Source organism: Phasianus colchicus, chromosome 11 (genome assembly GCF_987193195.1).
Source record: "Phasianus colchicus chromosome 11, bPhaCol1.hap1.1, whole genome shotgun sequence".
NCBI classification, from domain to species: domain Eukaryota; kingdom Metazoa; phylum Chordata; class Aves; order Galliformes; family Phasianidae; genus Phasianus; species Phasianus colchicus.
Window position 1 is genome coordinate 19,401,788 of NC_143446.1, and position 22,698 is coordinate 19,424,485.

Genomic DNA, 22,698 nt, shown 5'->3' on the forward strand with positions numbered 1-22,698 from the left:
GCCTCTGCTGCTGCAGCTTCCTCAGGCAGACCCAAAAAGTCCGTGTGGGCACAAATGTTGGGATTCTTTTTGCATGAATGTATGATGGACTAGCACCTTATTTCACTAAAATGCCAGGGAAATAGAAGCATTTTCCTCTTTGCTTTGTTTCCTGTGTTATTTCCCAAACCTACCATTTAGAGGCAACAAAATTCAACCCTTTAAAATACTCAGTGCTGCTCCTGTTTATTCAGTGGAAGAGATGATGAACTATAAGGCGCTTTCTGCAGAACTCCATTTGGATGCTGATCAGCTGCATTTATCTGGGTAACTTTTCTCTGAGGAGAACCACATCGTATTTGAAAGAGTGACTACTTTTTAAATGAGATTTTTTTTTCCCCCATTTTACCTGGGGCATGCATACCAGCAATGTCTGTGAAAAATGATCCTGCTGGCACATACACACCTCCATCAGGTGCTGGACCCCCAGGTTGTGCGGCACATCCCAGAATAGCAGCAGCATTTCATCTTGGAGAACCTTCAGACAAAACCATGAATTGTTTAATTGCAAATTAAGTCATAACATGAAACTCTCACTTACTTTCTGGCTGTAATGCACTGCCTTTGCCTGCAATAAATCAACCAGAGCGTGTGGAGCAATTTGGAATCTGCTCTTGAGGCTGCAGCATTGGAATGCTGTTGCTCTGTGGTGGAGCGGCTATGGAAGGCACAGGTGTTGGGTGTGTGGGAAGGGGATCCAGCAGGGTCTGGAACCACTGGTGATTCCCAGAGGCAGTCCCAGTATTGCCTTTTTCAGCTTGTCACCCCTGGCAATGGTACATGTGCGTGGCAAAGAACACAGCAATCTCTAGTGTCAGCGGAGCTAATAAATACCCTCCCTGCCTAACTCTGCATTATGTACTTTTTCTGACCAGCTGAAGTGCTCCTTATTCGCTCTGGGTAAGACTCCAGTAAAATAACTGAGGGCAGAGCTGCCTGATTTCAGAGGATTTCTGTGATGGTACGAGCAGTCTGACTTCACATCCTCCACTTGCTTCCTGCTGGGCAATTTCAATGTGTTCCAGACTCACTGAACCCCATGATGTGAAAAGGTGTATGCATTTGTCACAGAGACTTGTGGCAGGAAGAAAACAGGAGCTGCAGCCCCTGTTAGCATTTGAGGGTGAAGAAAGGGAGTGCCTTTCTCAGCAGGTGAATAACTCTGGAATCCACCGTGGGGCAGGAAATCCCCTGCAGAGCAGGAAGGATCAGCAGTGTGGTGCGAGGTGTGCTGGCAGTGCAGGAGTGAGCAGTGCTTTGATCCCACTGCTCTCACTTGGCCAGGTTCTGTGCTCTCTGCTGAGGGATTTATCCTGAGATTGCTTTTAGCATTGCTGCTAGGAAGGAGGGACAGGAAGGAGCTGGAGTTCTCCCAGGGAGAACTGGTGGAGTTCTTAAGCTTCTGTAGATGTTTTTCAAGCTCTCCAGCATCCAGTACTGCAGCAGGATTCATGCAGGATTCTTCTGAGGAGAGGGATTATGATGCATTAAGAAGGAAAGCAATTCTTGCAATGTTTCCAAAGATTTCAGGTTCCTGTAGAGCTGTAGGGTCTGCATGAAACTGGCTTAAAATGAAGAACAGAAGAGGTATCTTAAGGTTGAGGAAAAACAAGATTTGCTTTGATAAAAATAAAAGCCACAGCAAACCGTAGCCAGAGCCTGGGGAGTGCTTTGCTCACAGCCTGCCCTGGGGCTGGGGCTCAGGCAGGGGCTGCAGAGCTTGGAGCCTCAGTCTGTGCAAGTGCCTCAAGCAATAGAGACGAACCCCAAGGCTGGAGGCGGGCATGGTCTCTGTAAAAGCCCTTGGGCTGAGCCTTTCCTAATGTACAGGGTTGCACTGCTGTGTTTTTATTTCTGGGGAAGCTGCCAGCAAGACCAACCTAAATTTTTCTTAAGTGCCACCTGGTGTGAATCTGTGCCCAGCAGTGATAACAAAGGTGTTGTGTCTGGCTACAATAAGCTTGCTTTTAATTAGATCCCCGACCCATCAAGAAGCCCAAATCCAATGATAAGTGTGGGTTCTGCAGTTCCAAACCCTAGCTGTGAGTGCCAGGCTGCACCCTGGGCTCCCCTTGGCCCCAGTGGATGGCTGTGCTACACTGAAGTGCAGATGTCCTGAAGGAGCACGTTAATCTTGTGGATTAAAAAGGTGAGAAGTCTGAGTGCTGACCTGCAGGTGGCATGCTCAGGATGCTGAATGTGACTGGGAGATGTCCTACTTTTCTTTTTTTTTTTTTTTTCCCTCTCCCCTCCCAGCCACATTGCAGCGAACTGCTCCATTGGGCACCTGCCAACATTCAAGCAGCAGTTACATAAGAACAGCTTTTTTTCCTGGAATTTAGGCTCGCTGCTGATGTGTGACCTTCAGCAGTAATTGCCAATAAAGGCGGAGGAGCTGTTTACAGTGCCTCGGGTCCGTGGCTGCCAGCAGCCAACCCTGTGCCGCTGGCTGCGGCAATGACTGCCCTATGGCCCCATGGCTGCATGGGGTGAGGACAGGCAGCTCCAGCACACTGCCGTGGGGCTGTGCCCCTGGTCCTGCCCCCAGCAATGGCCTGAGACCCAGCCCAGCACCCGCAACAACCTGAGTTTCCATTTGGTGCTGAGGATGTTTAGGATTTGAAGGAAAATAACAGAATTGAGTATACCTCCTGTTCATACATTCATTCTTTAATTCACTAACAGACTGCCTAGAGAGCTGTGGGTGCTCAATCCCTGGAGGAGCCCAAGGCCTGAGCTGCCAGGGGCACCCAGTCCACACAGGGGTTGGAACTGGCAAGTCCTAAAGGTTCCTTCCAAAAAACAATCATCACCAAATTACATCTTCAAGCCCACTCCGTATAGTTTTGAGGTTGTGGTTTTTGTTTTTTTTTTTTCTCTTCGCTTTGGTCTTTAGGTTTCACATAGGTGGGAAGGGAACTCAAAATCCTGGCACAAAGGGATGGACTGAAGTGACCTCCACAATGCTGTTCATCAGTGATAAACTGTAAAGCTGAGCAAAGTGCACAATATAGGCTACGTTGTGCATATTTGATTATTGAAATTGGAAAAATTATTAACCTCTTAAGTGCTGGAGGGATGCATTTTTAAATTGTTTTCCTTGCAGGGACAGCTTGTACCAAGGTCATCTCTGTGTATTTTGCTCTTAGACAGTGCTTCACTTGTTATGTCTCCAGGAGAGGAAATGCAGGCTCTCATAAATTTTTGTGGGCTGCCTTATATTTTTTTTCCTTCAGAGATCCTGCAATCTTTGGACTGTTTTTATTGCACAAACTGGAACTGGAATTGGTAAGCTCTCTGGAAAAGGAGACTGGAACACTTCTGGTTATTTGTAAAAATAACAAGAAAAAAATGGCACCATCTTGCTGCTTAATTAAAACTACTAATGCAGAATTTGTAGAGAAGATGGAAATGGCAGAGCTGATAAGAGAGCTGTGCTGCCCCAGCTCTTCTTGGTTCTACATGGGAACAGTGCTGGCCTTACACAGGAGACTTAGCACTTAGACCATGCAGAGCTGTCAGTTATTTCTGAGGACTTGGGAAGAACAGCGATGTAACTTGTTCTCTTGTCTGCTGTCGTGAGTCAGAATAGCTGGTAGAATGACAAGGTTTTGCTTTTGCTCTGTGTGTTTCAAGTAAGAGCTGCACAGATGTATCTCACAGAGAGGACAGAGGCTCAGAAGAAAGGAGAAGTGCTGGAAAGGACTCGCAGGGCAGTGCCTGCATCCAGCTGGAGCTCTGCCTGGACGGGAGCTGAGGAGCAGAGTTAGGGCAGAGAAAGCAGGGCAGTCGGCTGCTAAGTTGCATCTGACATCTTTGCTCTATTTCTTGGTACCTGGATGTCCAACCTAGCTGTCAGAGGCCTGAGTGACACTGGATGCATCTCTAGTTGTTTTTCCCCCTATTATTTCTTTCTCTGCCAAGTCTCTCCTCACCACCCTGATAATGAGATGCCATATGCACAGATTTCAGGACCAGAAGGCACTGCTCTGTCACTTAACCCATCGTCCTACGCAGCACAGGGCAGCTCCCAGTTCCTCCTGCACCATGCTAGTAATGTGGTCTGCTTCACAGCGCTCAGCATCGGTCCTGGATGCTGCTCAGTACAGATGTTAGTTTATATTGCTCTGCTCTCCTTGATCCCTTCCGTGTCTGGTTGAGAAATGGGACTGGAAATGACCCAGAAGAGATACAGCGTGGTTTGGAAAATTTGCTCGCACAAATTGCACAGCCCAGGGTTTGCCACCTGTCAGTCTTCTGAAGTTAGAAGTGTCCAGGACGGGAAGAGACTTTCTGCTTTCAAGTATTTTGGGGTCAAAATCCTGACGTTCAGTAGGGCTGAAGAAAAGAGGATCTGTCGTTTGTTTTGGAAGTGTTTGTATGCGTGTGCTCACGGATGCATGCAGCCTTTCGTGATACAGCTGTTTTCCAGCCATTTTTAACCTAACAATGTGAGGGGTTTCCTATCCTGTGCTGCTGAAGCCATTATCTGGAGGACACCCCATCTACACGAATGGGAATCTCTGCCTGCCTTTTAAATGCGCTTTAGGCATTTTCACTACTTCTGCCCTGCACTTTTACTGCATTGCTGAGTTTAAAAAAATTAACAAGAAAAGCAATCTTGAGACTTTAAACCTAAATGAAAGTCTGTATTTCCTCAAACCATTTTCCTTTTTTTTTTTTTTTTTTTACCTGCAGTGCTGGGTGCTTGAATCCTTCAATTTGATTTTTTTTTTTTTTTTTTTTTTTTGAAGCAAATGAAAATAAAACTTTCATACCTTTCTATAAGCAAGAAAGAAAGGAGCAGAACTTCTTCCATACGTCAATAGGTTGAGATGTAACGAGTTCAGGCTTGAGCTGTCACTGCTGTGGTGGTTTCTGAGGTGGACACATCCACTGTTGAGTCAGATAAAAACAGCTCTGGGAAACACACAGCCCGTGTTGGGGAAATGGACGGTGCAGGCATTACAGTCACCGACAGGTCAAATGAAATGTAATTCTCCTGTTATGGCTAATGATGAGCGGTTTACTTGCCAGCCTTGTGGGAATGGAAACTTAAAAGGAAGAGGGGTTTTTCAGTACAGCAAGTGGAAAGGAACTTTCACTGCTGCTGGTGAAAATGCGCGGCGTTGTGCCTTGCCTCTGCTGCTCGTTGCATTCCAGCTGACAGCTCTCAGCAAGGTGCCCTGCAGCTCTGGGCCCTGTGACCGTTCCCAGAGCCCCTGCGTATCTTCTGGGTGGAGAACTGGGGGATATTGAGGCATGGGGAGTTGAGCAAGATGACTGCTTCCATCTGCGTTCCCTTTTCTTGCACAGCATAAGCGAATGCTTTGCTTTTGCGGTACTGAGGGTGGTGTAAAGCAGTGCACGGTAGCTCAATGATTCTTTGCTGTTTTAACCCATTTTGTCGTGGAGAACAGTGATTTCAGTATTTGGAGTGTATGTTCTTACTGAAAGATTGCTGAAGGCCACGGTAATGTGAAATGATCGTTGGAGCCCTGCCAAGGCCTGCGGCTTCTGCTTGCAGATGAGTTTGTGGGGCTGGTCCTGACACGCTGATCTGTGCACACGTGCTGCTGGGCTGAAGTGGGAAGGTATAGGAGTTTGTTCTTCAGTTGGCAAGATCAAATTGATTTCGTGTTCATTCTTCATCTCTGCTGATTTTCAGCCCCAAAGTGTACATGCAGGTTTTATTAACTGGGGGTCATGGTGTTAGCCTGAGCATTAGGGAGCTTTTGTTTGGAACCTAAAATCCAGTTGTAGTCCTGTCCACTTGGCCTCCCAGCTTCTGTCTCCGTTGGAAGGAAGGTGCCCAAGTTCCCTTGCAATGTACGTGCTGTTGCTGATAACCCATAAAGAAGGAGGTGGTTTTTGCTCTGCCTCAGAGCAGGTTGTGCTGATGGTGTCAGGACAGTGTGCCCAGACTCACTAATGACTCGATGTAGCTTTCCCAGTATCCAGTCTACAAGCAGCCAAGAGTGTGCTCACTGGAGCACGCAGAGCAGGAACCGTGTGTTCCTCTGCACAAATGAGGGTCTTCCTGTTAACTTTTGGTCCTCTGGCTCAAGTACTCCATGCTCCAAGTTAGCCAGGAAAGAAATGGTTTGCATGCTTGTGTGGTTTCCAAGAGAGGTGACAATGCAAGGAAGTGGTGTACCGAAGGCTGTGCAAAGGAGCCAGGAGGAAAGGCTATTAGGAGCAGAACAGAGAGTGGTTCTTCCTGGCAAGGAGCCCCTGCACGTGGAGCAGGGGAAGGGCTCACTTCGTTGGCTCCCTCCTGGGAAGTGGGATCTCACCACATTTAGGCTTTGGGATCCCAGCAGTTTTCCATCTTCTGCTGTGTGTTTCCCAACTACGGCAGATGTCGGGTTAAAGCCCTGCAGCTGCTCTCCCAGCCTGTGCCCCATTTGTCTGTCTAGTTTGTGTGCCCTCTGGGCAGACGGGGCAGTCAGCAGCGGGCTTAATTGGGTGTTGCTGCATCATCAGAGCCTGATTTCTTAGCCTCTGTTCCTGAGAGGTTAAATCAATTTACCCACTATTAAGTAGGCAGTTCCATTTGAATGCTCAGGTCTCTGTTGTATGTCTAAGTTCTTCTAGATGAAAGTTGCTTGTCTTCATCAACGTTTCAATGTGATCAGTGTTTTAATTTTGAGAAGTTGTTGCCATTAAGCTTTATATTTCATTACTTGTATTTGGTACTGCATTACTTGTCTTTTATCTCAGGAAAACTACATTTCTAGGTTAGGATCCACAGAAACCATTTTAAACTGGCATATTAAGCTCCTAGTGATGTATAGCAGTTGCTGCTTCCCACTGGGGATGCATGCACTGTGTTCCCTGTGATGTGTGTGCTTTTGTTCTCCATGTGCAAGTGGCAGATCCCGTGTGTGCAGTGTGAGCACACTGCCCAACAGTGCAGCTCTGGGTTGAGTGCCTATGTGCACCTGCAGCAAAAGCTTTTAGCTCATGCCTTTGTGCTTATGCAAAGTAGTTTGGGATGTTCAAAGTATACCTGCTCAACTTTCAGAATTTAGGAGCATGGTGGGTGGCTGGGAGGGTGTACATGACAATTATGCCATAATTCATTTGTGATGATTCAGGTGCAGTTGAGTGGCTTGCTAGTTCCCTTCCCCTAAGTGTTGACCACTAGATTTCTGTAGAGATGAAAGACTCTTAAAGAATGACTAATTTCTCTGCATTTTACTTTCAAATAGCTGCCGCAACCTCCAGAAGCAGAAAGCTCCGTAGAGGTGTGTCACCACCCATATTTGTGCAACAGGCAAATATTGGTGTCTTAAAGTAGTCCTGGTGGAGTGTCTTGTTGCTAGAAAAAAAACTGTGAAATGTGTGCTTAAGTGGTGTAGACAGTGAAAAGTATGGTTGGAGTGCTACAGTCTGGTACAGCATCAGCAAGATAGCCTGAAAACACACAAAAGCATGTAAACCAGTCCCAAAGCTTTTGTTACTGGATGAAGCTAGGGACCCAAAGGACAAGCAGTTTAATGTATCCCAGGTAGTGCAGGCCTATCAGCTTATGCTTTTAATAGATGGGCTCTTCGAGAAGTATCTGCTGAAATCCTCCCTTGTTAGCAGCCTAAGACTTCATTTCTATGATTCCTTGTAAGGAATTTTGTTTTCCCCTTATCTCGCTTTAAAACCTCTGATAAGGAACTGGAGCTGACAAAAGAAGTTAGTGGAAGTTTCACAGTTCCAGAGCAGCCTGGTGTCCTGTTTGAAGGGCCACAGTGAAACAATTAATGGTCCCTTCACTGCATGAAGATCCTCAGCTCTTTAGTGACCTGCTGTAGGCACTTTTTGTTTTTGAGACCTCCCAGCATCAGCTGGGATGATAAGACATAAAAAATTTGTGAAATCTCAGATCGTATTGGAATTAGTGGGATGCCCAGAAGTTACATCAGTAAATTTTACATCTGGATCCTTTATAAGTGCAAGTCCAAGTGAAACAATGCAGAAGTCTTAATCTAGGAGTATGCTGATTCTCTGTTTGTGTTTTGAAATTACACAAGAAAAAAATGCAGACTGTGATGCTTTAAACCTTTGTATTTGCAATTTTTGTGGAATTGTGTTTACATCTAAGTTGCAATTCTCAGTGGTCACGGAATGACTTTGAGATGCTTGGAAGATGGCTTCTGGTTTAAGATGGGTCCCTGCATAGTGTGGTTTCAGAATATTTCAGTGTTTTCAGAATGCTTTAAAGCAAACTTGAATGTATTACTGCTTTACAAAGTGGAAATTCCAATCTGTACTAAGTTCCTGAATATTTACTCCCTTTACATACTTAACATCTGAAGTGAGAGAGATTTGATTTGGAAATCTACACATGCCAAGGGGCTTTGTTTAATATATCGGTGAATCCCCTCTGAAGTCCTTGGCTTTGGGATGAAAAACCCATAGGTTTTGGCAGGGGCTCCCCATGATCAGATGCATTCAAGTGCCTCCACTTCCACCAGAAGCGTGTGTAGAGTGGGAAAGGAGTGTGTGTGTGTGTGTGTGTGTGTGTACATGTGTATATGTGTGCATGGACATAATGCATGGTTTGAGTTCTTAAAAACTCATGTGGTACCTGTACAATTAGATAGACTTTGTGTTTTCTTTAAATCCATGAGAATGCCTTGGCACACATGCATGCCATGTGGTCTGCTGGCTGATGTCAGAGCAGACTGATTGAGTACTGTTGGAGCTAGGGAAGGGCTCATGTGTTGTTCAGTTTGTCAGTCGGTCTTCCTCATCTCCCCCTTGCTTTCAGCCGTGACTTCCCTCAATATTTTCCATGAGTGCAAAGATGTTAGTGTCTCTTTAGTGTTTTTCTGCTTTAAAATGAAATTTCTACATGTACAGCAGCAGGAGCTTGATCAAAGTCTACCACAGAGGCAACTGGAGGATCATAGAAGGGTATGTACAGCAGTCAAGCGTGTTCAGAACTAATCCTCTACCTTTTCCCTGTGAACAATGAAGTCATGTAAGACACTTCTGTGGTTATCTGGTTGTTGTTAGCCTGTTAGAAGTTAACAAGGCTAGCAGTGTTTACAAAACAGGGCATCTGGGCAGCTCCTGTTGCATTCTGAGGAAGGGTGAGACTTGGCTGCGTGGGATTCAGCCTCGGATCCTGCTCTGGTCACACTTACAGCACCCCAATGGTGATGAGCACACAGTTACAGTGAGATTATTGGTGCCAGTGGAATTTGCCTGTTTGGCCCCACCTGCCCCTTCATAAAGAATGAGGCTGAGAAGTTGACATCGTTAATACATGTATTAATTTCTTCTACTTTCTGCTAGGAGCAGCAACTGGTAACTGTTTTGCTCTTAAATTGTATCTTAAATTAAAGATCTACTGTTTCAAAATCATAACGGATTTTTGGTAACACCTGATCTGTGCACTGCATCTGTTTTACTGACATATGTTTAATCATGTTTGTATGCTGCCTACCGTTAGTTTACCTCGAAGATGCGTGCAGATAAAACTGAATGCTTCTGGATTTCTCTAGGTGTAACATACTTGGTTTTCCTTCTGCCACCAAACATCTGATATGTTTGCATATTGTACACATCGAAGTGCCGTGTAACAGCAACATGATGGCTAGGAAGGAAAGCCTGGAGGCAGTCCCAGGAGCTGGAGTTACCCCCTGCACTCAGGATGCAGGCAGCTCACTAAGCAGCACTTCTTGTAGTCACGTGCATGCTCTGATCTTCATAGCATTACTACAAAGTAGTAATCTCTGTAGTATTATTACAAAGGAGTAGAAACTGCTGCTTTTAAATGCCGGATGCTGAGACAGCCACTAGTCAGCTTAACAGAAAAAGCAATGGGAGAGCTCTGCTGCAGCTTGGGTTTGGCACGGGGCTCTGTAAGTATCAGGTTTCCTTTCTAATCAGTACCCGTGTGGAAGGAAGATGTAGTTGAGGATTTTTTTGCCTGTCTTGGCCTGGTTCTGTCACATATCCTTCCTTACCTGCCAGACTGAGACAGAAAGGGTGAGTAAAGCACTCCGTCATGTGCTAAATGCTGTCATGTCGTAGTCAGTCACTTGCTCCTTGGGGATAAGTTTGCTTGAGCTTTTGAGCTAGTCTCTTGCCTCTCCTACATATTCACAATTTGGCCCAAGCAATGATAGGAAGCGTATGCCCTTGGAAAAGCTCTGATATTTTCTTCTCCTCTTACTTCCAAAAGAACCTTTTCTTTTTTTTTTTTTTTTTTTTTTTTTTAACTTTTGGAAGCAGCTGGTTGGAAAGCTCTCCTAGAGTTTTTCTGACATCTCATCTCCCTGCCATTTCCCCCATCCCCATCTGATTCCATAAAATGCAGTTCCTGTGCTGCTGCTCTCACAGCGATGGGCGGCAGGAGCAGCTCTGCTCTGTGAGCAGCACGGCTGCCAGCAGGGAGCAGCGATCCCAGCCTGCTGGGGGGAAACGTGGGGTCTGTTGGCCTGGGAGTGACACGTTAGCAGGTTGCTAGATTAGGTCCCAGCAGGCTTTTGTCTCTACAGTGCACCGAGTCCAAGGCTTCACCTAACTGACATTTTGGCTGTGCTAGCTCCATATCAAAAGCAGTCCGACTGTGGCAGTGCTGGGTCTGTATGACTTAGCTAATGCACATCTAAGCTGTGTGCTTAAACACATTTACTTGTGTTTTAAGGGCCTCTAGTGAGAGCTGAAAAAGCAAGGCTTCACTTGCGTGATAGCTAATACTCAGCCCTCTATTGGATGATGACTTGAATTTATAGGCAGACAACTAATTTAATTTGAAATACAACTGAAAATAAGCATCAAACATGTTTTGCAAATGGAGAGGAAGATACTGTAGCTTATCCTCACAGATGTTTAAATTGGAATGATTGGTGGCTAGTTCTGATCTTTGGGGCTCCTTATAAAGTCCGTTTGTCCCCTCTGTGTCACTGGCACTGCTGGAGGCACAGCACGCGTCCAGCAGCAGAGCAGCAGCTTGCTGTTAAATAATCACCCGCCTTCCTTAATGCACAAAGGCCTTACATAAGTCTGTTAACCCAACTGCGGGGTTTCTGTATCTGCCTCTTGCCAGCAGTACAGCCAGCTTTTGTACAGCCCTCTCAATTACTGGGGACTCTTGCAAAGGCTGAAATGAGCACAGAGTGAGCTCTGTGGGCTAACGTTCGACCTGGGAGGTGTTTTGCTCTCCCTTGACTTGCGCTGATGACAGCAGCGCGTGCTTCGTGCAGACATCCCTGGGATGTCAGGGTCACCCGAGGACCGGCGCCCCGCGGTGCCACGCTCATGTGCTCGGCTGCTGACTGCTGTGTGCGGTGGGAGCCGCAGGGCTGTGCCTGCAGTGGGGCTGGCAGTCCTGCAGCGACCAACGCCAGAACCGCAGGAGGGGACGGTGCTGGGGATGTGGGGTCGCAGAGCCCCTTCTGATGTTAGTTTTTCTAGTCCTCTTTGTTTTACGCTGGCGCTGTCAACGTTCCGCTTACTGACGTTTAAACCTGAGACGATAATTCTTAATTAAAAAAAAAGAAAAAAAAAAGAATGAAAAAAGTCTCTTAGAGAATAAAATCTGACCAGAAAGCTTTAGGATGAAACCTGGGCTGCAGCCGTTTGCAGTGCTAGGAACCCACGGTTGAGACAAACGCGGTGTCCCAGGCGGCCCCGGACCGCCGGGAGGTGTTGGGTGAATTCCTCCAAATCTCTGGGATCTCCATCCCCCCTCCGCTGCTGCACACAGACCAGTGGCAGCAGCTGTGCTCTTGCTATGACTGTTGCTCATTCACTTGTTCCTTAACCTCAAGTCATGCTCTCCTTGTCCTCTCTGAATCAAGGGCGAGGCGCTCCGGCAAGTTTTGGTCAACCGTTACTATGGCAACGTCAGGCCTGCGGGACGGAGGGAGAGCCTCACCAGCTTCGGCAACGGGCCCCTGTCTGCTGGCAGCGCCGGCAAGGCCGGGGCAGGAGGTGGGCTGGGGGGCAGCAGGTGGGCTGTTGTGGGGTCAGGGGGTGGGCTGGGGGGAGACAAAAGCTGGGCTGTGGGATGTCTGTCTGTCTCCATCACCCAGTGGTGCCTTACAGGCTTTTCCTTCAGACTTTTCCTCTACTGTTCTGTTTCTACAAAATTCACAAAAATAAATAAATGAAAATCCCAACAAATTGCTCACAGGTGGAGGAGAGCTTGTACTTCTGTGCTTTTCCCAGCTTTGTGAACTTGGGCAGAGCGGAGCTCTCCTGTCTCTCATCACAACTGATTTTTTCCTTGTGCAGATGAGAAAAGTAGTATCTCTTTTTTTTTTTTTTTTCCCTCACTGCCTGTGAGTAATTACTTCAAAATTAAGCAGGCAGTTTTTGTTTGTTTTTCTTTATGATTTCCTGAGAGTTTTTTGGGCTGACGTGGATTTTTTTGGTTTTGTTTGAAATGAATGCACGTGGGAAATGTGACCAATGTAATACTTGAAATGCTATTTGGGAAACGTGCTCGTAGGGACATCAGATTAACTCTATCTGAGACAAAAACGTTTTGCTGTATTACGGAGCTGTGGGACAGGATGAGCAAAGATCAGGTTTGAAGTCAACTGCAGAATGCAGTTTATTTAATTTGAAACTGTTGCTAAAAAAAGCCAGTTGTACATGTTTTTAAAAAACCCCACTCGGGTTTTGCCACTCTGGACTGTGGGCATCCCTGTTGCAAGCCATCAGAAACAAACAAGTGGATAAAAACTGGCCCTCCAGTTTTTGAAATTGAGATGTAATAACATTTGCTCTTGCACAGCACTGCCTGCTGTCATACTCCTTTGTTTTCTAGATCATTTTGCTTCAGTTCTCAATCTCCCTGTCTCTTCCACCAGCTCCTGTGTGCTTGTCTTGTTTGGCCTGTTTATCCATGAAGTTATATGCTTCCATAATTGTACAGCATGATACTGGCATTGCCATCTGCTAGAATTTGTCTTGCCTTCTCTCTGTCACCTCGCTGGTGCTGCAGAACCTTCTTCTTCTTGTATCCCTTGATTCTCTTTTACTTTCAGCTTTTAATATACCAGCCCTCTTTCCACTTCTGCTGCCAAGAAAGGTAGCTGTGGCAGTAACTGTTTCTCTTCACCAGCCCAGGCTGTTCTCAGGGACAGCATTCACCTGCTTCGCACATATTACAGCAGTGTTAAGTGCCCATCATACAATGTGTTGTATCTGTGCTCTTAGTTAAAGAAAAAAAAAAAAACAACCCTTCCTTGCAGAAATGCTGGATGTTGAGTTCATCACTGTTAAAAAATGGGTGCAACTTGGGATAGTTCACCATTTAAGAGAGAGGTGCCATCACTTGAGGGTGGCAGGATTTGAATCTTAGGCTGTCATCATCACCTTTATAGGAGGAAGCTCTGGATCGAGTTCAATGAGCCGAGGTGAGATGAGTTTAGCAGACGTTCAGTGTCATCTGGATAAAGAAGGTGCATCCAACCTGGTCATAGACCTCATCATGAATGCCACCAGCGACAGAGTCTTCCATGAGAGCATCCTACTCGCCATTGCCCTTCTGGAAGGAGGCAACACTACAATACAGGTAGGAAAATGGAAAATATTAAGCTTCTAACTAAAACATGTTGGGAAGGGAGATGTTTTTGAGATCCAGGAAACCTGAGGAGGTTTAGGCAGTGGAAGGGGAAATGACTAAATGATCTTTGACCTGTAATTAAGGGAAATACCAGTGCCTGCCATGCAAAAGTAAACTTATTAAATGTTTGCATGGGCACTGGGTAATTGAGGTATCTCCCAGGGCAATATGGAGGAGTGAATGTATAACAAAACAGCTTTGTAGTGTATGTTAATGTGACTACTTTTATATTATTATATATTTAAGCAACTGCAAGATGCTTTGGGACTCTTACAACTATAGGTCCTAAATTTCAGATCAGAACTTAAGATAACACTGTATGGTAAATTCCAAACTACCACTGTTCTCCTGTAATTGTGCTGTGCTTCACTGCTGTGTTTTAAATCAGCATTTGTTGTCCCTACATGAGAACTGCATTTGCTATGGATTCTAGTGAATATCCAGCAACTGGCTCATTGCATTTGGGAAATACTATATTCTTCCAAACAGAAAGAAAATGTTACTTTGGCAAGATATGCCTACGAAGATCATATGTAGTATCTTACTCTGGCTTCTTACTGCAGACAGTTTGTTCCAGATGCGGACAGTGGTCCTTACGTAGAGCTGTTCTTGACTGATTTCCCCTTTCCTTGCCCTGCTGCCACTTCTTTCACATCTCTGAAGGCAACAATCAGTGATTTGTTTAGAAAGGTCGATTTTACAGGTTGTTCCTTTCAGAGAGAAGATAGATCCAGGCATTTGATATACATACAGATTTAAGCTTATAATTTGATGCCATTTGTGCTGCTGAGGAACAATTGTTTAAGTACTTAAAGATAAAAGAATACCCAGATAGCATTTTCAGAATAGAACTAAGAAAACCTTATGGAATCATAGAATCAACTGGCAATAATCGCGCCTTGGATAAACCTCACTGGCTGCGATGCTACCTCTGCACAAAGCTTATATACGTGATCCCACTGTTCCCCGTATAGCATCACCACCTCTATGGTCCTTTATTTGTTTTTCTGTCCTGAAAACCACACTACCCAGAATCCACAGCCTTTCTCTGGTATCATTGCAGCAGTTAAGTGCCCCTGCAACGGTGACGTTATTTTTGCTGGACCCTCCATGGCAGCTGTTGGAATAAACATTTGAACAGATTGAAGGCAGCACTCCATGTTGTGCTTAATCTAATGTAACTGTGGGCTGTAGCCAAAATGGACATTACTGGCTTTGTTAGCTCTGTTTGTCCCCTTTTTGTATGGCTTGTGCAGCTGTGGAGTGAGCTGAACTGAGTTGCTGATTGTTGGGAAACCAGCCTGCCAGCAAAAGCAGATCCTGTCCCATAGAAAAGGTCTCCTGACTGGAGATGTGCAGCTGTACTGTCCTCTGGGTAGCAGGAGGTGGTGAGACTTGGTTAAGTGTAACGTGAGGCTGAATTCTGGGAAGTTGTAATAAATGATTATGATTAAAACTGGCAGCAGATCTACAGTACCACCTTGTTTTCACACAAACCTCTGCTAAGAGAAGAGGGAACCTTTTAGGGTTCCTTCATCTCTTCACTCTGTAATCAATCAGAGTGAAGCTCTCTTTTTTCCCTGTATGTGCGCTCTCAATTGAAGCTTTTTTGCAAAAGATAAAGTGGGAACAGAGCATTTAAAATCTTATAGCATCTTAAAATACAATGACGGAATTAACGTTCTTTGGAGAGAATCATTCCTTGAAATTTCCTGCTCTCCTCAGATCTGAAGGAAGCTGAGCTTTCATCTCGCTTGCTCACAGGTAGCCTTAGGTAACCTCACACTGTCATGCTGGAAGGAAAAACAAATTCTACACCAGCCTGAGAAGGAGAGAGCCTTTGCTTGTCCTGGAATCCAGAGCTAATGGAGTGAGCAGAGCCACTTCCTGCTGTGCATGTGTCTCTGTTGGAAGCAGCTTCCTGAGCTCATCGGGTCAAAACAAACAGGGAAATCTTCCATCCATCTCCAAAGACACCTCTTTCACCAAAAAGCAATTTTATTTTTTCAGTTTGCATTTGCTGTCTATAACTGCAGGTTGGAAGGCTGTGAAATAACTGTGGTTAGGAGCAAGCTGTTGGCATACGGTGGTTACAGCAGATCACGTCCGTGCGTTACAGTCCTGCCAATTTCTGCTGTGCTGTTGCCTTTAGAGAAGTTACTTCCGCTGAACCAGAATAACTATTTTCCATCCTTTCCCTTTGGGAATAAGTGCTCTGTGGCTGTCTTTACCTTTAGAAAATTGTCCAAAACAGCCAGGAGTTGCTTTGTCTGTGTGTGTGTGTGCCCTGACGGAACAGTGAGGAGCTGGGGGTTACAGATCTGCTGCTTTGCAGAACAGAATGTTTTAGGAACCAGATCACTTGGCGATGCCAGCAGCCGGTGCTGCAGACTGTGAGGTCTTGGACACACCCAGTAGCTCTTACTCTTGCATGCAAAGTACAGATGAGTTTTTATTGAAAACATTCTATGAAGTGGTCCCAGTGTAGATATTCTATGCTATAACAATGCAGTGACCTAATAGCAAAAGGCAAAAAAGGCTTATCAGTGCTCAGAGGTGTTCCCTGACTTATCTCTGCCTAGATTAACCTGCTGATAACTAGTGAGTTCCCTGGGGCCTTGCTTTGCTTACATGGTCTCCAGCACCATCAGGCCCATGGAAACTTCCAAAACTTTAGTCAAGAATGGCACTTCCTCAGCTCTCTCATCATTCAGTAGTAGTTGAGTCATGAAAGCCAAGTAAATAAAACTTTAATGTAGGCAAATGCCAACCACAAAGCTTAATTTCTGGGAGAGCAACTGGCTCAACACCAGTGAATCAAAGCAAACGTGGAGGCTTGCTCTCAGTAAAATCACCATTTCAGTTCTGGTGTAATTGCTGAATGATGTCCAAGTTAAACTGGCATCTTGACATGGCAAAGTCGTATAAACAAGCTTTTCTCTCTTCAGGTTAGTAAGACAGCATAGCTGCTCACCTAGCTGGTGGGGAGTACTGCCTTTGCAGAAGAGCTGCATAGGGTAGTTCCTAGCCTGCACAGCTTCACATCTAGCATATCTTATGAAGCAGTCTTTCACTACAGTACAGATTTAATAACAGTATGGCAGTGTGGTGCTCTCCTATCTGGTAAGACTTTATTTGCTTACAGAACAGGCTGCAAAATTTTTGTTGGCTTATGGAAACTAGACGTGCTTATGAGACTAGATGTGTTTATAAAAATTAACCCAGTACTCTGTGATGCTTTGCCCCAGTCGTTCTCCCATAGATGTTCGTGCTGTACGTTTTGCATATAAGATAGGGCTGCACAACCTCTGCAACCTGCAGTGAGGATTTTCTAAAATTCTGTGGCAGTTTCCAGTATGTGTCAGTGGCAGAGTCATCTGCAGTCATCGGACTAATAATTGTTCAGTTTCATCAGATACGTTTGTCATTGTGACAGTCAACCTGGCCAAGTCGACTCACGTTGGCTTTTGTTCTAACACAGTTTGTCGTCATTTCACTTTTTTTTTTTTGTTAGCAGCTTTTCATTTGTAGGATTCTGAATAGGTTCATTCTGTGCTGCATTTGAGTAATTTTCACTAAACTTAAACTGCTTATACCTACAGTCCTTTGAGAATAGGAAAGCAGTGGGATCGGGATGGGTTACGTAAAAAGGCTTTGACAGCAAAGCCAGAAATGTGTTGCCTCTGCACGGCATTTTCCTAACTCCAGGTTTTCACACGGGAAATGAGTTCAGCCTGAAGTTAAGCAAAAGTCTGCACTGACACACAGGAACTGCACATGACGACTGTAATGTGGTTAATAATGGGAGTTCCCAGGTAACTCCCATGAGCTTTAGTGGGAGAACAGATCCCGGTGATGCTGGAAAGGGATAACTGGAATAGGTGTTGCTGTTTCATTAAGTGCACACAGGGCCAATATTAAGGCTAGGCAAAGTAGGTGGTTGGCAACTCTAGCAGAAAAGCAAATTAGAAATGTTCCTTATTATAATTGGCAGGAGTGATTTTTATTGTATTGTTAAGAAAATTAATATGGAGGAGAAGCAGGATGAGAAAAGTAATTCCTGGTTTATCTTAGGTTAGAGGCCAAGAGGACAGCACACACATTATACCAAACTGCTCTGCATTTTTTTTTTATAAGGGCTGAACGTGGTAGTGATAAATTCACTGTTCAGGGAGAAAGACAGAGAAGCCTTTGCTCACTTAAAGCTCTCTGGATGGAAACTTTTAGAAGTTTGTTGTTGTTTCTAGCTTTTGGTGCAAGTTAGAAACCCTGTGAGTGCTTCGGTAACAGAAGCACTCATGGGGGGCAGCAGCTCAGGCAAGCAGGATGGCTGCTCCCCCTTCAATGGACGCCTGCCCTCATTTGTAAGGAGGCAGAAGCGGAGATGGAACTGCAGGGTCAAAGCCAAGCAGCAGGTTAACTTGACAAATGCTTCTGTTCACTGAACTGAAAATTACGTAGTCTTTTATAAATTTATATAACCCTCAGCATCCGCCTCAAGAGAGCTCACATCAGTGCTGCAGAATGGAGCAGCCCAGGCAGGATGGGTGCACTTCACCTGGGTGCTGCCGGCTGGCACGTGGAGCCCGGCTCTGCAGGAGCAGTGGGGCCATTGCTCATAGGCACACTTAGCACAGAGCTCCTTAGGAAGAGATCAAAGGATGGCCCATTCCATGCACAAACTGCAACGTGGTGAGTTTTCCTCTGTTAGAGCAATCTCAGCAATGAATGACAGTGGAGAAAATTGCTGAAGACTTTTCCTGTAACACTTCTCTCAGCTGCCGGATACAAATTAGAAGCACCATGTATTTTTCTTCACCTCCGTGGAGTTTTGGGTTTCCTTCATTTGTGAAAGGTAATGACAAGTCCCTTACATAACAGCCTCTCCATGGAGACTTCGGTCCGCTGGTTTAATTAGGGATCTTCTTGAAAGTTAGATTACATGACAAACTGCCCACATGCACATGTGGGTATTTTCAGGAAGGGAAGGTACCTGAGGTCGATAACTTCAGCTTAAGGCATTGTAAGTGCTGCCCCAAAGCGATGTGATGCAGAGCTGCCAGTTGGAAGTACAGTGGTGCCTTTCCTCACCACTTCATCCACATGTCTTCCCAAGGTGGGCTGCAAACGCAAAGTGAAGGGGGTCAGTACTCAAGGAAAAAGTGATTATTTTTCAGGAAGGAAGTGGGACTATGTGGCTCTGTTGCAGAATTAGCAGCAGCTGGCTTCTCAATCCTCTGGTTTTATAGGAAATATGGATTTGGTGAAATGGTGGACAGACACGGCTCTCTGGCCTCCAGCTCTGTCTGCACTATACATGTGCTACAGCTTGATTGACTTTACTTCTCGTGTACTGCCACCAGCAAGAAAGCTCCTGCAAAATGGATTGTGGTTTCCATTGTTAAACTTGGTACCACAGACTGTCCAAGAAGGGTTGATGGTTATTGAGTAATTGCAAATTTGTATGATAAGCAATTGAATCCAGATTGCCCGATTCCTATTTGTATTGCTGTGCACAGGAAAGAAGCAGATACCAAGTGAACCAAGCTGCTACGCAGGCTCAGGGAGAAGACCTCCCCAGCTGGTGTGCATTGTGTTGGTAGGAAGGGTAAGGAAGTGCTGAGAAGCACTGAAAACATTCCAGGTGTTGGCCTTCTGCTGAGAACAGCATGTGGACACTGTGGAAATCTCATAAGCTGAGTACAGCTGCTTCTGTTGGTCACTTATACCTGAGGATAACCCTCCAGAAGCTGCTGCTGGGAGGTACAAGCTGTCGCCTTCTAAAATCAGGAGAAAACTTGGCAAAATAATACAGAAGTATTAGTGATGCAAAACAGAGATGTGGTTACAAAATTGTGTTTTAGATTTGGCAGCTTGGGTTTGTTTTAACCAAATTTACTACTTAATCTCAATAAGGACCTGCATCAGACATCACACTGAGCTGTGGGCTGTGACCGAGAGAGGGAGCTCTCTGAAACAAAGCACGATGCAAATCCAGACCCCATAGTTACCTTCCAAAACAAGGCGTTGCACTTGCACTAGCAATTAAACTAGCACTGAGGAAATCCACCTCCTGATGCACTGTTGATTGTCATGGGTGTGAGGAGACTTCAGATTGCAAGCCCTTGGGCACACAGTCTCTTTCACATGTGTTTTCGTGCATTTAGCACAGTGAAAGATAGAATCTCCCCTACCATTAGACCCCACCATGTTAAAAGCAAACAAGTCCTGCTAAGAATGCACTGAGAGAGCCAAAAGGTGTTAGGGGTCCTTGTCTTGCAGTGATGATTACTTTTCACTGGGGGCAGTCGTATGCCTGGATGAGGCTGCGGGTGGATGAACTGAGATTGCTATGACAGCACTTGTAGTCTTTATATGTCAGTCATGGCTGATACCCCTTGGGGGAGCCACAGAAGTTTTGCATTACTCCGTGCTGGCAGCCTGTCTGGATATCCCAGGGGACCTGTCCCATAGCTCTCCCTTGATGTTCAGATGAGGTTCTGGTGCTCCAAGAAGTAGGGATGTAAGTCAGTGATTCTCCCTGTTCTCTCCATGGAATCCATACCCAACTTTTCAGATGATCCCTAACAGGATTAAAGTCCTCCACAAGCAGGCAGAGGCAAGCTATTCAGAAAAACAAGGTCATGCTGCTTTTTTTTTTTTTTTTTGGTAAGCACAGGAATCAACAAAGAGATGTTATATAACTTCTATTTATATCCCACTTGCTCACTAGCTGCAGGCACACACGAGTAGCTGAGGAGGGAATTTAATGAGCTCTCAGGGCTTGCTCACCTTCCAGAGCTGGTAGGAGCCAGCTTGTTTTTGAAGTGCGTCAGCAAATGAAACTGGTGGTGGGTGGGTGGTTTGGGTAGGTGGACTGACTTGTTGCTATGGTTTTCTTTAATTCCTCTGTCTCTCAAGAAGATCTTACACGTTTTTTTTTTTTCTTTTGGGGAGTCTGCAGACTTCCTTGTTTCTCACACCTACACACAGCTCGCTGGTTCACCAAGGAAGTGGGATTCGTGCTCCTGCCACACAAGAGCTCTGCACAGATTAGCTGTGTGACCCGCCGGTGCGTGCTCGCACATGCACACAGGAGGAACTCAAATAAGGCTCCGTGCTGAAAGCGGGTCAGGCCCCCAAGTCTCCCACGCTGTGGAAGCCATCTGCTCCCTGTTCAGAGGGATCCGCAGCGGGCGGAAGGCACGGCTCTGCCTGCAGCTCCTGCAGTGTGCCCCGCTCCCCTCTGCTTGCCTGGCGTCACGCTGCTGTCCCCTGGGCGGGCTGCGAGGGCATGCCCTGCCCTTGGCTCTGGTCTGACTCTCCTTGAGAAATGATGGAATTGCATCAAGCTTTTGAGCGTTGCAGCAGGAAGACACGTAGGGGATAAGGGCTCTTCCTGGTACGAGCAGTGGAACTCTGCTGCTGCTTTCATTTAATGCTTGTTGGGAAAGATGAGGCTTGCACAGGCTAGGCTGTGTATGCCCGTAGCCACCAAAGCTTTTGGGCAATCCCCAGCTGAGAGCGGCAGGGCTGTGTGTGGATGCTTATAGCAGAGGGGGTTGGTCACGCTATGGAGGAAACAGACTGGAAGTCCCCCTTCTGCTTTCAGGAGAAAGTTTGTTTTATAGCTTGCAAGGAAAAAAAAAATCCAGTCATTGAGCATTGAGGTGTTCTAGCAGATTTGCCTCATGGGTTTATTTCAAACTGTGACGTATGTTCATCATGAAATATTTGCTAGTTCCTTAAGCTACACAAGACTGATGATATCCATCAGTTGTGTCCCAGAATGGTGGATCTTCAGTGAGCCAGGATGTGTGGAAGACTTCAGGAAGAGAGGAGATCAATTGTATTAATAACTACATGAGAGGGGTGAGAAAGAAAAAGTTAGGTTTCAATTCTGTGATGCATCTGGGCAGTACATAAAGAGTTGGCGTTTGTGCTTAATTCCGTGCATTTGTTAGCAAAGCAGTTCCCCTTCTTCAAATGTGGCTGCTTTGAAGTAGTCCTGCTGTAAGGAATGGGATGGGAGGGGCAAGCAAGTTCTGCAGCCGTGGGGTAGCACAGAAGTTTTGCATTACTGCGTGCTGGCAGCCTGTCTGGATAACCCAAGCAAGTTAACAGCCCCATAATAATTTCTCTTTAGCGTTGGAATAAAATGTCCTGAACAGAAGCCAGAGAGCTGATCTTCCTCTTCTGTCTGGAGGGACTTTCCTCTTTGAAATATCCCTGACTCGTCAGCTTCATCGGATATTTTCTATTCACTGACATTAGAGAAGCAGGGAGGGAGATGACAGCGGCTCACAGGGATTCATGTGAGGCACTTGCTGGGGCTTTGCTTCTCTGTATTTATTCGTAATCAAATATTTGTTTTCCTGGGGAGTTCTTGGGAACCTGCTCGGATGGGCTGGCGGCGGCTGTGCTCTGTTGGAACAGCTTTGTGAATTGCAGAGGGTGTGGTGCAGAAAGTACTGCAGCCTCGCAGAATGACAGCAAGCTCTGTTTGGGTTCTGCAGCCAAAAGCTTTCCTAAAATCAGGCCACCCTCCTTCAGGAAGAAGCGCATATCTGAACAGATGTCTCAAATCCAGCACTTGCTAATAGGTTCTGGTTATATTTCACACAACATGATCATTCAGATTGCGTACCGTCCAGCCCGTAATCACTGAGCTTGGAAGGAGAGCCAAGCTGTTTGGTGCAAAGCAAGCCAGCAACTGTGCCTCTTCTCAGACAGCAGAGCAGATAGCTGTGCCTTTGGGCAAATCCAGCTGGCAGGTGCTGGAGAACAGCGTGCTGAGCAGAGGGGTAACACGGGGTAAGCCCTTGGAAGGCATGAGCTGAAAGCAGGCTGCTTTCAGCTGGTTCTGATTCTCCATTTAGCAGCACTTTGCTGGGTACAGCTTTGCTCATTGTGAGGTGAATGCACTGTGGGTTGGGTAGCTGGGTGTCTACGTTTGTAAGGTGCCAGCCTGGTGTGGCTCACAGCCTCACTCGTGTCGCTGCTGTGCTTGTATGCAGCGTTGGGGTTGTCCCATCCCCATAGTCCTGCTGCCCTGAGCTCCCTGTGCTCAGCTG

General features: G+C 45.9%; 1 protein-coding gene and 1 non-coding gene across 2 annotated transcripts in view; one reads left to right on the plus strand and one right to left on the minus strand.

The window, feature by feature from the left end:
- Positions 1 to 22,698, plus strand: part of ITPR1 (inositol 1,4,5-trisphosphate receptor type 1) — a 150,262-nt gene that overhangs the window by 79,950 nt on the left and 47,614 nt on the right. The window contains exons 42-45 of the mRNA XM_090148490.1: positions 7,254 to 7,289; positions 8,902 to 8,952; positions 11,850 to 11,982; positions 13,383 to 13,573. Of these exons, the coding sequence (XP_090004616.1) occupies positions 7,254 to 7,289; positions 8,902 to 8,952; positions 11,850 to 11,982; positions 13,383 to 13,573 (411 nt within the window). The remainder of the gene's footprint in view (positions 1 to 7,253; positions 7,290 to 8,901; positions 8,953 to 11,849; positions 11,983 to 13,382; positions 13,574 to 22,698) is intronic.
- LOC116239656 (U4 spliceosomal RNA) lies at positions 14,425 to 14,567 on the minus strand. The gene has a single exon (XR_004169141.2). It is a non-coding gene; the product is annotated as a U4 spliceosomal RNA (small nuclear RNA).